General features: G+C 49.5%; 1 protein-coding gene across 2 annotated transcripts in view; it reads right to left on the bottom strand.

The window, feature by feature from the left end:
- Positions 1-13,541, bottom strand: part of DPP4 (dipeptidyl peptidase 4) — a 78,269-nt gene that overhangs the window by 31,665 nt on the left and 33,063 nt on the right. For both annotated transcript variants that reach the window (XR_012646378.1, XM_075000924.1), the window contains exons 13-16: positions 4,229-4,333; positions 4,064-4,131; positions 874-927; positions 174-298 (exon numbers count right to left, since the gene is read on the bottom strand). Coding sequence is in view for 1 of the 2 variants with exons in the window: in XM_075000924.1 (XP_074857025.1) it covers positions 174-298; positions 874-927; positions 4,064-4,131; positions 4,229-4,333 (352 nt within the window). In the remaining variant the exon portion in view is untranslated. The remainder of the gene's footprint in view (positions 1-173; positions 299-873; positions 928-4,063; positions 4,132-4,228; positions 4,334-13,541) is intronic.

Raw genomic sequence — 13,541 nt, 5'->3', positions numbered from 1 at the left:
ACAGATGCTTAGAGCCTTGGGCAGGCAGCCCTGTTAATTATTGCATTAATCCAAAGAAATACCAGTGAATACATATCAGTGTTCTTTAGCATGTACCAGAGATATCACCGGTTGAATTCCTCCTAACTCAATATTGAGTCATAATCATCTCTCTTGGTTTGGGTCATACTCACCATAACAATTCAGCAGATAATACTGTGCATCAACACTGAAGGATGCAGAATAATACTGACATCTGTCCTTGTCCAGATCACAGCTCACACATTTAGGTGTAGCTGGACTGCTTCCAACTGACACTCTGCAAAGCGATGGAAAGTTTTATTTCAAAGGTAAATGACATTTCTGAAAATGTTCATTCAGTCACCACATTTGTCAGGTGACTAAACAATGCCAGATGGAATCCATGTCTTTTACAGAGACATCTCTCAGTACAAGCCATACATAAGCATTTTTGTAGAACAGAACTCCCTAGTAACAATGCATTTTCCGTTATTATGTGTTTTTCATAAAAACATGCCATTGCAGACAGTATTAAGATCCAGTCCTCTTCCCATTAAATTCAACAGCAAACCTCCAGTTGATTTTAATGGCAGCAAAACCAGAAATTAACATTTTAGAGTTCAGACAATGCTGCAATTTACATCATGCTCAAAACTGTAAAATATTAATATTATAATAAGCATTTTAATCTTCTAAATAAGATGCATTTCAGAGAATGAAAGGTATTTATTTAACAGCTTGTTTTCCTAAAATATTTAAAGTAAATATCCCCCACAAAATCAATGGATTTTGAATACCTTAATCGCTAAACTTGTCTTAACTTTTATTATTATCCTTTTACTTCTACATTAGGAAACATAATAAGCTTCATACTTATAAAGGTTTCTTCCTCCTGGCTTTCCTTCAAATTCATTACTGATGTAGTATCTATAAAACAAACAGACTGATTGCAGTAAGTTATTTACTGTGTATTTACACAAGACAATGATAATTTAGATATTGCTTAATTACATTTTCTTAATTTTTATTTAGATAAGTTAATAGAACTCTGCTTAACATAGGTAAGTACATGAGATATTCTGTGGTTCTCATATTTATATCTCCCCAAACTATTAATACATTATTTTTATGCATTTTAAAATCAAAGTTGCCAAACAAAAGGAATTTGCTAAACATATTGTAGTACCTCCGCTGGCAGCAGCATCTGCAGAGATTAATGCAAACGGAGGGGCAGCAGTGGCCAGGCAGACCCTCCCCCCAGCTAGAGAGAACATGCTGTCTTTGGACACAGGAATTGCAAGGAGTGCTAAACACCCTGAATTACTACACGTTTAAGCAGGTGGCAATTTGTCTGTCTGGCCAAATGAAGGGAATAGTGTTTTCTGGCTGTGGTGTGGGAGAGAAGCGAACTGCTGATAAGGCGACAAAGGGCCAGGGCCAGCGTGTTGAAACTGACCCATCTGCTGCATACAAAGGAACTACTGTGTCCTAAGAGCCAAATGGGTGGAAGGTTTATAATGGGCAGCCCTGAGCAGGAAGTCCCCTTTTACATGCAACGGGCTAAGGCAGCACCAGCTCACCCACAATCAAACGAGCTCATATGCACAAGCCGCACTTCCCTTTCTATTACAAGCATGACAGCTGGGTTGGGGGAGGGATAGCTCAGTGGTTTGAGCTTGGGCAGTGTAAACCCCGGGTTACGAGCTCAGTCCTTGAGGAGGCCATTTCGGAATCTGGGGCAAACAGATTTAAAAAAAAAATCTGTCAGAGAGGGTGCTTGGCCCTGCCGAGAGGGCAGGGGACTGGACTCTATAACCTCTCAAGGTACTACGAGATACACGTATCTCCATATTAAAACTACCCGCTCTATCCTGATTTTTTAAACACATGTAGATTTACATAGGGCTTTTTTTTTGGCTTTATGTGCTGGTACTGTGAACACTCAGCTGCTGGAGCCCCCACAGCAGCGTAGTGGGTGGGAGGCTGCCATGGGGCTGGGAGCTGGAACCCCCGCCATGCTTCCGGCAGCCCCAGTTCCTGGAACCCAGAGGTGGGGAGAGGTCATATTTTACAAAAGTGCTGGATTCACATCAAAACATATGAAGGAATCTGTGGGTTAGATAGTCCTGAACCTCTTTGGGAGGTCTGCTAATTGCGTTATTACAAGTAAGAGACACCTGAGAAACTTTAAAAGTTTCTTGTCTTTATTTTGTATAATGGTCACAAAGCCACTGATCAAACAGGACTTAAGAGCCGCGTCTACACGTGCACGCTACTTCGAAGTAGCGGCACTAACTTCGAAATAGCGCCCGTCACGGCTACACGTGTTGGGCGCTATTTCGATGTTAACATCGACGTTAGGCAGCGAGACGTCGAAGCCGCTAACGCCATGAGGGGATAGGAATAGCGCCCTACTTCGACGTTGAACGTCGAAGTAGGGACCGTGTAGACGATCCGTGTCCCGCAACATCGAAATAGCAGGGTCCGCCATCGTGGCCATCAGCTGAGGGGTTGAGAGATGCTCTCTCTCCAGCCCCTGTGGGGATCTATGGTCACCGTGTGCAGCAGCCCTTAGCCCAGGGCTTCTGGCTGCTGCTGCTGCAGCTGGGGATCCATGCTGCATGCACAGGGTCTGCAACCAGTTGTCGGCTCTGTGGATCTTGTGTTGTTTAGTGCAACTGTGTCTGGGAGGGGCCCTTTAAGGGAGCGGCTTGCTGTTGAGTCTGCCCTGTGACCCTGTGTGCAGCTGTGCCTGGCACCCCTATTTCGATGTGTGCTACTTTGGCGTGTAGACGTTCCCACGCGGCGCCTATTTCGATGTGGTGCTGTGCAACGTCGATGTTGAACGTCGACGTTGCCAGCCCTGGAGGACGTGTAGACGTTATTCATCAAAATAGCCTATTTCAATGCCGCTACATCGAAATAAGCTACTTCGATGTAGGCTTCACGTGTAGATGTAGCTAAGATGATGTAGTTTTACTCTGTTATATACCGCTGGCTAAATACATTGATTATAACAGATACCTTATTTATTGTGCTTGACAAACACATGCACATACTTTATACAATTTAGAGCCAATTCTTGTCTCACCACCCCCATTGGCTAATTGCACTGGATTTACACCAGTATGAGAAGAGGACCCGGCTCAGCATATCTTATAGATAGTACATGTTGACCCTACTATTCCTGTAGGCATTCAGAGTTCTTGCTAGTCATGAACTAAAACATAAAAAAATAAGCTCCGTTTCTTTTTGCTCACGTGGGCAACTTTGACAGATACTGATTATGAAGTAAGTGGTAAAGAATTTACTATTCTTCACTAGATTTTTAATAATTATTTAAGGTGACTTTTGCCCTCGAATTAATTCTGAACTTTTTTTTTTTTTAAACAGAAAGACATCAAAAATGAGCTGGGCACTCTAAAAAGAGGGATTTCTGGTTTAACAGTAAGATTGAAACCAATTGAGAATTTTTCTAAAACAAGATAAGGAAGTGTCCTGACATAGCTTCTCTTAAGCTACAATGTTCCCTAGAAAGTCAAATCAAGCACAAAAAAAATTAGTGCATCCTTTTTGTTTCCCCTCATACAATTTCTGGTCTGCATTTGAAGAAACGGCATAGTATTTCATAAAGACAGACAGTAGTACCGTTTAATAGTAAGTTGTAGGAAAATCAGTCAAATATATATAGCAGCGTATATGTATCTCAAAGATCAGACCTCATTGCTAAGTTGAGAACTGTATCTAGAATGAAAATATCTTCCAAAAGTAAGAAGCATTTGCAACCAGAAGTTTGGTTGGGAATTATGTGAGACTGTGCGTGTATGTATGTGTGCATATCTAAGTGAATCTTTACATTCAATTATAAATTTTATTGTAAACCTCCCCCCCGCCACCAGCCCCATGGAGACAAGAGCCTCCCTTCCATTCACAAAGGGTAGATTTTCAATGGTACTTAGGCACATAAAGATGTAGATACACACCTAGAAGGGACTCCAACAGTGACTAACCTGTATTATGTTATAAAGACTTGAGATTAAATTGCTTTTCTTACAATACTCACATAAAGTTACTGGTTACAGCTTCTATACTGATAACTTCCCATTTTCCAGTTGTAATAGATTGTCTGCTCTAAAAACAAGGAGAGGCAGAAGTTGAAAAAAGTAAATTCCATGGTGGCCTAAAGGAACACAAATCAGCAGCGACTATCCTAGGAGTTATTGCTCACCCCTGTGCTGTTAATATAGTGGATGTGCTCGTAGCCTTCTGCATTGCTCATAATTCTGTAGAAGCTAACATTATCTGGTGTAAAGTGAGGCTCAGAGGGCTGAAACTGGAAAAATACAATAAAAATTATTAGAGTAGATAACAGAAACCCAAGAACAAAATGCTGACCTTCAGTTTTTGGAATTCCCTCATTTGATTTCAGTTCATCATCACTCATGTCATATAAACCAGCAAACATAATGTACAATGCTGTGTCAGTTCTGGGCTGGAAATCTGTTTTGATTAGGTATGTGAAACTTACAGCAATAATCTTTTGAAGTAGACACAGCCAACATGTTGTTTCTGGTTCCTCAGCAGCAGAATTTCTGGTGCACTCACAACCCGCCACCTACCAGCTTCCACCTCCCCTTCAAATTAAAGACTTGCAGGTCTACTATTTCCCTGTCACTTTATAATATTGTGGTGTACGTGTTACTGCAAATTGCTAAATGTGAAATTTGAGGGGGCTAGCATGTTGTTTATGAATCTGGGTACATTTCATTGACATGTCGTCTATCTTCTGCACTTTTCAATGAAAACAAGCTACTTTCCAAGGGCAAGTGGTCCAGATTTGTATGGAAGGTGGCTTCACATTTCAAAAAGAGCCTAAAGCTGGCACTTGTATTTTTAGGTTTTCATTAAAGAAATAAACATTCAACAAAACAGATCCAACCCTAAGCATATTTAAATCAATGGGAGTCTTTCCAGTAACTCCAGAGGGCATTGGGTCAGGCTCCATCTGTAGGAAAAACATCTAAAGGCATTAAACTGCTCCAAGTGAAATAACAAGAGATAGCATTTCTATAGTGTATTTTACACTCAAAACATGTACAAATCCTTACAATCCCCCATGGCATGTTACAATTTATTTTTGTTTTACAAACAGGGAACTCAGATAAAGTGACATGCCTAAACACAGACGGGGATTAGAACTCTAGCCTTTCCAATTCCTGTGTTCATTTCTCTGGACAGCATGGCCCGCTTGGAAATGTTTTAGTTAAAAAAAAAAATAAATGGAATATTTCACTAGTTTCTCAAAGGCCTATTTAAAATTGCAGTCTTACTTCAGATAGATGAGATTCTCCTTTAGCTTAACTGGCAAGGATTTATATTCACAGTTTGTTCCTAAACCACAGGCATTATTACGTTTTTAACTCTGGTTAACAAAAATAATAATACTGCCCAGGACAGGGCAGGCAAAGTGCTTTTCAGCAGTCGATCTCAAAGCACTTTACAAAAAAGAGGACAATAAAACGCAGTCAATGTCATTTTTTTCTTGTCCGGACGAGATTAAAGGGACAGGACATGTGAAGTGCTTACCTATATAGACATTTAGGCCTTGTCTACACTACTGTGCTCTTTTGAAAGGATGGCTTTCAAAAATAAATGCTGACAGACAGCCTTCTAAAAAGGAGCATCCACGCAGACAAACGTGTACTGAGGGCCCAACCTGCCGCTTTGAAAGGCCCCTCCACTCTTTCGAAGGAGAAAGTCCACGTGCCCCAGGGTGCCCTGTTGAAAGTACAGGGCCAGGAAATGCCAGAGGAAGGGCTGCATGGAGGCCAAGCCCTTGCAGGCCCGTCACAAGCCACCCCTTTAAGACCACCCACGAGAGCCTTGGCCTGCACATGCTGAGGGCCAACTAGCAGTCCCCAGGCAGGCAGAAGGAGAGTGAGTGCAGGAAGCACCCTGGGCTTGCCTATGGACCCTGAGCAGCCCCCCCACCCCTACCTCTACCGAGGCTGTCCTCAGAGTGTGATGCCCTTGCCTGGTCTACAGGACCATTCACCGCTTGTGGGGTTTCCCTACAAGCAGTGACTGACGGGACCAACTGGTGCTGGAGGACTGCGGTGACAGCCAGTGGCTGCAGAAGTTCAGGTTGACCAAGGGGATGTTCTTGGAGCTGTGCCACTGGCTCACCCCAGCCCTCCAGCAGTGCAACACCCCCATGAGGCCAGCGCTCCCCCCTTGCAGAAATGGGTGGCCATCACCACATGGAAACTGGCTACCCTGGATCATCACCGACCCGTCACCCACAAGTTCAGGATGGGTAGGGCCACCATCAGTGCCATCCTGAACAAGGTCAGCCATGCCTGGGTCACACTCCCACCACAAGCAGGGGGCTCCCCAGCAAGGGGCACCTTTGGGAGCTGGGGGGTAGCCCCTGCAAGGATGGGGAAGGGGACAGGCAGGCACGCAGAGGGCAAGTGCCCCAGGGAGGCATGCCCTGTAGGAGATGGGGCAGGGAGAGGGCGGCAGGGACAGTGATGAGCGGGCAGGCATGCTGCTCCTCAATCCACACCACAAGCACATTCTCTCCTCATGCCCTGTAGGTCATCTGGGCCATCAGCAACATCCTCCTGCAGCAGCTGATCCACATCTGGGACCTCGACAACACCATACAAGGGTTTGATGAATTGGGCTTCCTGGACTGCTTGGGGGCACTGGGCGGTACACATGTTGCCATCTGGGCCCCAGAGGACAGTAGTGGGGCCTGTGTAAATTGCAAGGGCTAACACTTTGTGATGTTGCAGACACTCATTGACACCAAGGGCCACTTCCAGGACATCTGCGTGGGCTGGTCTGGCAGTGCCCATGATGTCCACATGTTCTGGAATTCAGGGCTGGGCTGCTGGATGGACAAGGGGTCGTACATCCCCCGGCAGGAACTCCCCATCGGGGATACCACGATGCCACTGTGCATCGTGCAGACAGAGCCGACCCCCTGCACGCTGGCTCATGAGGCAGTACATGGGTCACACCCAGCCTCACCAGGACGTTTTTAAATGAGTGGCTCAACTGGGCGGAGAACACTGGTGAGGGGGCATTCAGCCACCTGAAGGGGCGCTTCTGATGCCTCCTCACGAGGCTGGAGGTGGGCCTCCCCCCTGTCCTGGCTGTGGCTGCATCGTGCTGCACTCTGCACAACCTGATGGAGGCTAAGTAAGAGCTGTTTGTGCAGGGGTGGGCTACCAAGACAAGGCACAGGTATGAGCAGCCGCCTGCTGTCCCGTGGCACCAGGCCCAGCTGGAAGGGGTGGGGGGAAGGGAGGCCCTTTGCCAGCGAGCCATATTGACCCTCGCTACCCCCCCTCCATCCACATGCCTCCCCCCCCAGAGTTAAACACAAATAATCCTTTTACTAAGCACATTATAACAGTCTGTGCCTCTTCATAACCTTGGGAACTATTTATAGGTGGGTTGAGGGGAACTATTTAGAGGGGTGATTTGGGCCAGGGTGGGTGGAAACCCCAGGCAGGACAGGGTTTAGAGCAGGGGGGGCCTTGACAGGGGTTGAGGGATGGGATCACCATCACTTGCACCTGCCCCAATCCCCGTGTCTGGGAGCATGGAGAAGTAGGGGTGTTGCCAGGCTGCAGCCTCACCTAAGTCGGCACTGCGAGCCGCCTCCGGATGGCCGATCCTGGCCAGGAGTATGACGGCCAGCTAGAGGAGGCCAGCTGCGGGGAGGTGGGTTGGGACCAGGGAAGCAAGGTCAGTCTCATGGGGAGAGGGAGGTCCCAGGGTGGAGGTTGGAGAGGGGGTCGGGTGACGGGGGGGGGGGCGGCGACAGTAGACTGGGAGTGGAAGGGTGCAGGAGTGTCTTGTGAGGGGCGGTGGGCCGACCCAGGTGCGTCGTCATGGCCTGGGCCAGGGCATCCAAGTTGGCCACCACCCTGTCCCAGGCCTAACTCTCCATCGCGAGTCACTCCTGCAGCACGCCTGTGTGGTCCTGCAGGGCTGCAGCATGGGCAGGGTCACACGGCTCCTCCTCTCTGCCCTGGTGGTACCGGCTGATGGACTGGCGGCGGCCCCCATTCCGTCCCTGGGGGGGGGGCCCCGAGCTGCTTCCCCTCACCCTCAGCAGTGAGGCTCCCTGGCCCGTGGACGGGGCTTCTCTGCTGCCACCTGCTGGAGCTGTGGAGACAGAAGAACAGGCCATTAGTCCCATGCAATGGCCCCTGTCTCCCCACTCCTCCCCTCCCCATGTCGGGGGCCCTATGGGGTTTGGATCATGGGGTTCCCCTCATGGGTGGCATGGATGTTTCTCCCCTCTGCCTTCCACCTCTCCATGGCTGTGTGGCCTGAGGTGCTGTCCCAGCTGCATGGTGCTGAGTGCTGCGCACCGGCCAGCTGGGGCCCATGGAGTGTTGCCGTCTGGGTTCCACGTGGACTAGGGACAGCGACCATGTGGGTAGGCTGTGACCACCCCAGGCAGGACCAAGCACCTCCTCCATGGGCTCCAGGGGAACCGCCCTGCACAACACCTACCTGAGGATCCCTCCAAAACTTGGGCAAGGCACAGGAGGAAGGGGACTGGCTGGATGGGATGTTGATGACAAGGGCCCCCTCACTTGAGCCCTTGTCATCACTGATGGTCTCCAGTGTCCATGCCCTCCGCAGGCGCATGGTGCTGGTCGCTGGTCCTGGGTAGTCCTCGTTCTCCATCCCCGACTCTGGCTCCGGAGCGTTGAGGATGACAGCTGGAGTCCTGCCTCCTTGGGCCCCAGGAGGTGGTCAAGTTCTTTATATTAGGGGCAGCTGGATTGTGCAGCCCCCGACCGTCCAGCCGTGTCCCAGGCCTTGCAATAGCCCTGCCTCAATTCTTTAACTCTGGACCTCACCTGGTCCAGGGTGCAGATGGGGTGGTTCCGGCCAGTGAGGCCCTTGGAGAGCCAGCTGAAGGCCACAGCATTGCAGCACTGGACCCGTTTAGTGGAGGGACTTCCTCATCCTCCCATAGAGTGAGGAAGTCCCAGAGTTTGGCCTCTGCTGAGGAGGGGACCCAGTGCTTCAGGGCCTGGCTTGCCTCCTGGGAGGGCTCCCTGCTCTTCTTGGGGGGCTCCTGGAGTGGGCGGGGGTCTGCCTAGCTGGCCATGGGGCTGGGGAGCACGGCGCTGGCAGGGGCATCGTGGCAGGCAGTGGACTGGAGAGCAACGTGGCCTCCTTGCTTCCTGCATGCTCTTATCTTCCTGCTCAGGGATATGTGGGAGCCAGACTAAACGCAGGTGGACGCAGGAGCCATAGAGCTCCGCATGTGCTGTGAGTGGCACCGCCACCTGCCAGCAGATCACTGCCATGGAGGACACCCTCTTTCGAAACAGCTGTCTGTGGAGCGTCTGCGCTTGCTCTTTCGAAAGAGAGTGCTCTTCTCACCCGAGGAACAGGGGACAGACTTCGATGGAATGGCCCTGTTCTTTCAACGTTCATTTCGAAAGATCTCAGTTTGTGCGTAGACACCGCATGAGGAATTTCAAAACACGGGCTTCCTTCGACATTACTTTTGAATGTACTCGCTAGTGTGGACGTGGTCTTAGCATATGGCAAGCCAAGCAGTAAGACAGTAATTGGCAGGCTAGCACAGTATAGTCTATGCAGACTCAGCTGCTGTACACTCAAAGCTGTCCAGTGTGATCTGACCTACTGTTAGAAATGGACATTTTCGTGCATGGTGGCATGGTCCTCTCCGCTGGGCCAGTCAGCGCACAGCTATTTCAAAATACACAGTCTGCGCACACATCACTTAATTTCAAAATAGCAACTATTTCAAAATAAGCACCATTCCAAGTCTTAGCAGCACCTATTTCTTTCAAAACAGGCATTATAACTCCTGGAATGAGGCTTGAGTTCTAATCCCAGTTAAGACTGTACCATTAAACTAGCAAGATTTTAACAAAAGACTCTCCATTTTGCCCAACAGTTTACACCAATTGTCTAATTGTGGAGCGTTTGCTCTGTAGAAGCAAAATGTGTCAGCATTAAAGCTTTCCTTTTCACATCAAATTTGACAGCAGGTGGGATGATCTCTCAGCGTTGTACTGGGGATGATTTCATCCCTGCTGTTTCCTCCCTCACTGCGTTTCTTTTAGTTTTTGCTTTTTGACTTGAAAGTGAATTTGTGACTAAAACAGAGTCCATGTGTGGAGAGTGCGGGCGTGGAGAGCATATTCTGTGTACTCATCACAAATTCTGAAACACATTTCTCCCTCAAATGTGATCTTTTGGGTCCCTCCTTCACTTCCTCCAGATCGTCTAAGTAGTTCAACAGGTGCCTACTCTCTGCCACATGGCATGCTGTCCCTGTGCAATGTGGAAAATGGCATTTAGACAGGGTTCTAGTCAGCAGAGCTGTGTGACAAATTTCAGCTCGTTGGTTAAAACATATGCAAAAAAGAGTAAGCAAGGCTTTTGTTGTTCTTGTTGTTACTGTTATTTGGGAGATTTTGTTTTGGGAGGCGGGGGGGGGGGGTCGGGGGGGAGGAGGAGAAATCTGAGTGAAGGGATACTGCATTCCTGTACGCTGATGACCCACTTTCTAAACCAGTGGAGAGAAAACAGGTGAGATTCTTTTAGTTCATTCTGACTCTGAAGGTGCAAAGTAGCTGGAAAGTGGCCAGGTCTGGCTAACTGAGAATTCTACTGGTTTCAAGGATTTCTCGGATGGCACAGAGAATACCTAGCTCTTGTGCAAACCCAGCCTACCACCACCATAGACAATAACTCCAAGGCAAAGTGAGAACTCACAGGAGCATACAAAGAGAGGTTACTCACCGTAGTAACGGTGGTTCTTCGAGATGTGTCCCCGTGGGTGCTCCACAATAGCTGCCGCAGATCGGAAATCTTCCAGCAGTTTCTCCTGGATCGCGCATGCGCCAGCGTGCGCCGCCCCCCCTGCGCGCCCCTGGCCGCGTGCACGATCCGGTCCCCACCAGTTCCTTGACCAACCGCCTTGGATGCTCCTGAAAAACACTAGACAGAGATCCGAAGCGCGGAGGATGGGCGGGTGGTGGAGCACCCACGGGGACACATCTCGAAGAACCACCGTTACTACGGTGAGTAACCTCTCTTTCTTCTTCGAGTGGTCCCCGTGGGTGCTCCACAATAGGTGACTACTCAGCAGTAACCCAAGTAAGGAGATGGGTAATCGGTTTATGTGCAGCTTGCCCCCGAGAGGACTGCTGTCGACAGACGGGTATCCTCTCAGAATACCCAAGGCAGGGCATAATGCTTGGCGAAGGTGTCATAGGATGACCAGGTCGCCGCTCTACAGATGTCTGTTAACGCGATGCCCTTGAATAAGGCTGTTGACGCCGCCACCGCCCTGGTGGAGTGAGCCCTGGGCGGGGCCAGCAAAGGAGTCTTTCGAAGTTCGAAGCACATTGTTATACAGGGCACAATGTGCTTTGAGATTCTCCGGGAACAGAGACCTTCTCCTTTTGACCCAGGAGCGAGAGAGACTAGAAGCCTGTCCGTTTTCCAGAAGGACTTAGTTCTGTCTGTGTAGAAGGCCAACGCCCTCTTCACATTCAGGAGATGCAGGCGTGCCTCCTTGCCGGAGCTGTGAGGCTTCGGGTAAAACAAGGGTAAAACTATTGGCTCGTTAAGATTGGACTCCGGAGAGACTTTTTGGAACAAAGGCTGGGTGCAGCCTTAAGGTTACCGCCTCCTTTGAGAATACTGTGCAGTGCGGCATTGCCATCACTGCCGCGAGCTCACTCACCCTGCTGACTGACATAGTTGCAAGAAGGAAGGTTGTTTTTATCGTAAGGAGACGTATGGGAACTGTGGCTAATGGTTCAAAAGGTGGACCCAATAGCGTGCTGAGCACCAAGCCCAAATTCCACGATGGTGGAAGCAGTTTCTGAGGGGGTACAGGTTTACCAGCCCCTTCGAGAACCTGGTAACGATAGGATGGGCGAATACCATGGGCCCTTCCTCTGTATGCTGAAAAGGCTGATATAGCAGCGAGGTGGACCTTTAGCAAGGACAGAGAAAGCCCGCCTCTCTTGAGGTCCAATAAGTATTCTAATATTACAAGTATAGGTCAGTCAAGGGGAGCTAACTGCTTGGCGGAACACCAGGCTGTGAAACAAGTCCATTTGTGCTTGTAAGTCCTCCTGGTGGAGGTCCTTCGGCTACATTCCAGGACTACTTATGCTCCCTCCGTACATGTGCTCTTTAAGGAGCTGAGCCATGGATTAGCCATGCTTGTAGGTGCAGACCTTAAGGGTGCGGGTGCACTATGGACCCTTGAGCCCGCGGGAGTAAGTCCAGCGCCACCGGTAGAGGGAGCGGTGGGCGGTCCGACATGCGCAGAAGCAAGGGAAACAATTGCTGCCGATCCCAAGCGAGACTATGAGTATCGTGCGAGCTGTCTCCCTTCTGACTTTGTGCAAGACCTTGCGGATAAGCACTGCGGGGGAAACGCGTAAAGTAGGGAGCTCTTCCATGAAAAACATGAAAGCGTCCCCCAGGGACCCCCACCCCACTCCTGCTCTGGAGCAGTGCTGGGGACACTTTTTTGTTGTTGTTGTTGTACTGGGTGGCAAACAGATCGATCTGGGGAAACCCCCACGTACGAAAAATGCATTGTAGCAGATCAGAGCGGATCTGCCATTCGTGCGTGATTGCAAAGTGCCTGCTCAGCTGGTCTGCATTCACGTTGTGTGCGCCCGGCAAGTACAAGGCTTTCAACGTTATGTTGTTGGCGATGCACCGCTTCCACAATCGGAGTGCTTCCGCACATAGGGCACGGGATCGTGCTCCTCCTTATCGATTGATGTAGACCATAGTGGAGGTATTGTCGGTATTGAATCCCGACTACTTTGCCATGCAGGTAATCTCGAAAATATTTGCAGGCGTTGAACACTGCTCTGAGCTCCAGTATGGATATGTGCAGTGTCTGTTCCGCAGGGAACCATAGCCCTTGCGTTACCTTGTCGCCGATGTGCGCTCACCATCCCATGTGGGAGGCGTCGGTCGTAAGAAAAGTAGAAATTTGTGGTTGGTGAAAAGGCACCCCCACTAGCAGATTCTTGGGGTTTTCCCACCACGCCAGGGATCTGCGCACCTCTGTTGTGGGCGACACCACCCTGTGGACAGTGTGGGATGCCGGTTTGTAAACGCACGCCAGCCAATGCTACGGGCTTGACATGTGCAACTTGGCATTCTGTACCACAAACGTCGCTGCCACCATATGGCCCAGCAGCTGTAGGCACGGTAAGATCGGCACCGTGGGGCTGTATGTAATAACTTGCACCAGCGAACTGATTGCGCAGAAGTGGGCATCGGGTAGGTACACCCTTGCTGTGATAGAGTTTATGCAGGCCCCTATGAACTCTATATGTTGTGTGGGTTCGGACTTCAACTTTGTGAGGTTGATGACTAGGCCCAGCGAAGAAACGTGTCCGCTGTGACGCATATCATGCGTGAGACCTCTGCCTTTGAGGTCCCTTTTAGCAGGCAGTCACCCAGATATGGGAAAAATAAACACC

This window comes from Carettochelys insculpta, chromosome 8 (genome assembly GCF_033958435.1).
Source record: "Carettochelys insculpta isolate YL-2023 chromosome 8, ASM3395843v1, whole genome shotgun sequence".
Lineage (NCBI taxonomy): Eukaryota > Metazoa > Chordata > Testudines > Carettochelyidae > Carettochelys > Carettochelys insculpta.
This window is presented reverse-complemented; position numbering and strand designations above follow the sequence as displayed.